The 1,283-nt window shown below is 44.3% G+C and overlaps 1 protein-coding gene across 1 annotated transcript in view; it reads left to right on the plus strand.

Moving 5' to 3' along the window:
* LOC107090504 (plexin-B2-like) overlaps positions 1-1,283 on the plus strand; it is a 223,629-nt gene that overhangs the window by 168,228 nt on the left and 54,118 nt on the right. The window contains exon 8 of the mRNA XM_015383917.1: positions 117-251. Within this exon, the coding sequence (XP_015239403.1) occupies positions 117-251 (135 nt within the window). The remainder of the gene's footprint in view (positions 1-116; positions 252-1,283) is intronic.

Consider the following 1,283-nt stretch of genomic DNA (forward strand, 5'->3'; position numbering starts at 1 on the left):
TTTACTCAAGTACGGAAAGTGAGTACTTTTGCCATCTCGGACGCTTACTGTAGGATGAGAGTTTGTGGATTTCAGGTGGATGGAAGCAGGATAAGTTTTGGGTTTTTTCTCTGCAGTTGCTGAAGGTGCATTTGTCGGCTCATCCCGAAATGTACGAGCGGATGTCGAGCGAAGTCACGGGAGGCAAGGTCAACAAGAACCTTCTGTTGGATTCCAGCCTCCAACACCTGTACATCACCTCGGAGAGAAAGGTCAGTCCCTCTCACGCTCCTGCCGGATTGATTATTCATTAAACTGGATCCATGTCTCTCCTCTTCCATCCGCCTAACGCCTCAGCGCCGCCGTACACCGCTCAGAAGGTCGAAGCGTCGTCGCCCGCTTGCTCCCGTCTTCCTCTTTCATCCATCAGCCTGCTGACTTAATGAGCCCTTCATTTATTCTCTCTGCCTTATTTGATCATTTATTCATTCTGTCGACGAGCACCAACACATCCGTCTACATTACCGCACACAAGTCGCTCATTGATTTATTCACTCTGTGTTTCTCGGTGGCCCCGCTCGTTTTCCAGCTCTCCTTTTTCTCTCCGTCATCCGTCTTTCTTTGCTTTGTCCTTTCATCTTTCCGTCGCCATCCCTCTCAGCAGCCGCGCTGAGGTGAAATAGATGTTATTGATTTTAGAAATGAATTAATTACAAAGCACTTCAAGAGAGCAATTTGCTTTGATCAAGTCGAGCGACGATGCTCCAGCTTGTTCCATCTGCTCATTTAAATTTATTAGACGGAGATCAGTCTGTCAGAGAGGAGAACCAGTTGGAAGATGTTCAACATTAGGAAAAAAACTCAAGAGAACGACTTAAAGTTGCAGTAAAGTAAAGAGAAATGTGGGATTGGGAAGGATTTTATAAATGAAACACTGAAACATGTATGAAAAATGAAAGTTTGTTAAAAAAATATGCATTTGTATTAAAATGAGGATTTTGAATGATAGACTAACATGAAGTAAAGTTTAATTAGAGACCAGCACTGCCAGGCCCCTTCGCTGCAGACCTTCACAGTTTATTCCAGACGGTTTAATGGAGGCCTTCAGGGAGAGCGTGCAGCACTATGTGCTGCCGATGTTCTGTCAGATCAGCATACCTATAACCAATACGCATGCACAAGCTCTCAGATTTGCGGTTATCCCTTTAGTTTTTATGAAAAGTAGACTTTAAACGACCTCAACGGGCGGGTGTCCCTTTAGCCATGAACAAAAATAACAATTTAAGGTCAGATTGCCATTTGCT

Source organism: Cyprinodon variegatus, unplaced genomic scaffold (genome assembly GCF_000732505.1).
Source record: "Cyprinodon variegatus isolate N-32 unplaced genomic scaffold, C_variegatus-1.0 Scaffold298, whole genome shotgun sequence".
Lineage (NCBI taxonomy): Eukaryota > Metazoa > Chordata > Actinopteri > Cyprinodontiformes > Cyprinodontidae > Cyprinodon > Cyprinodon variegatus.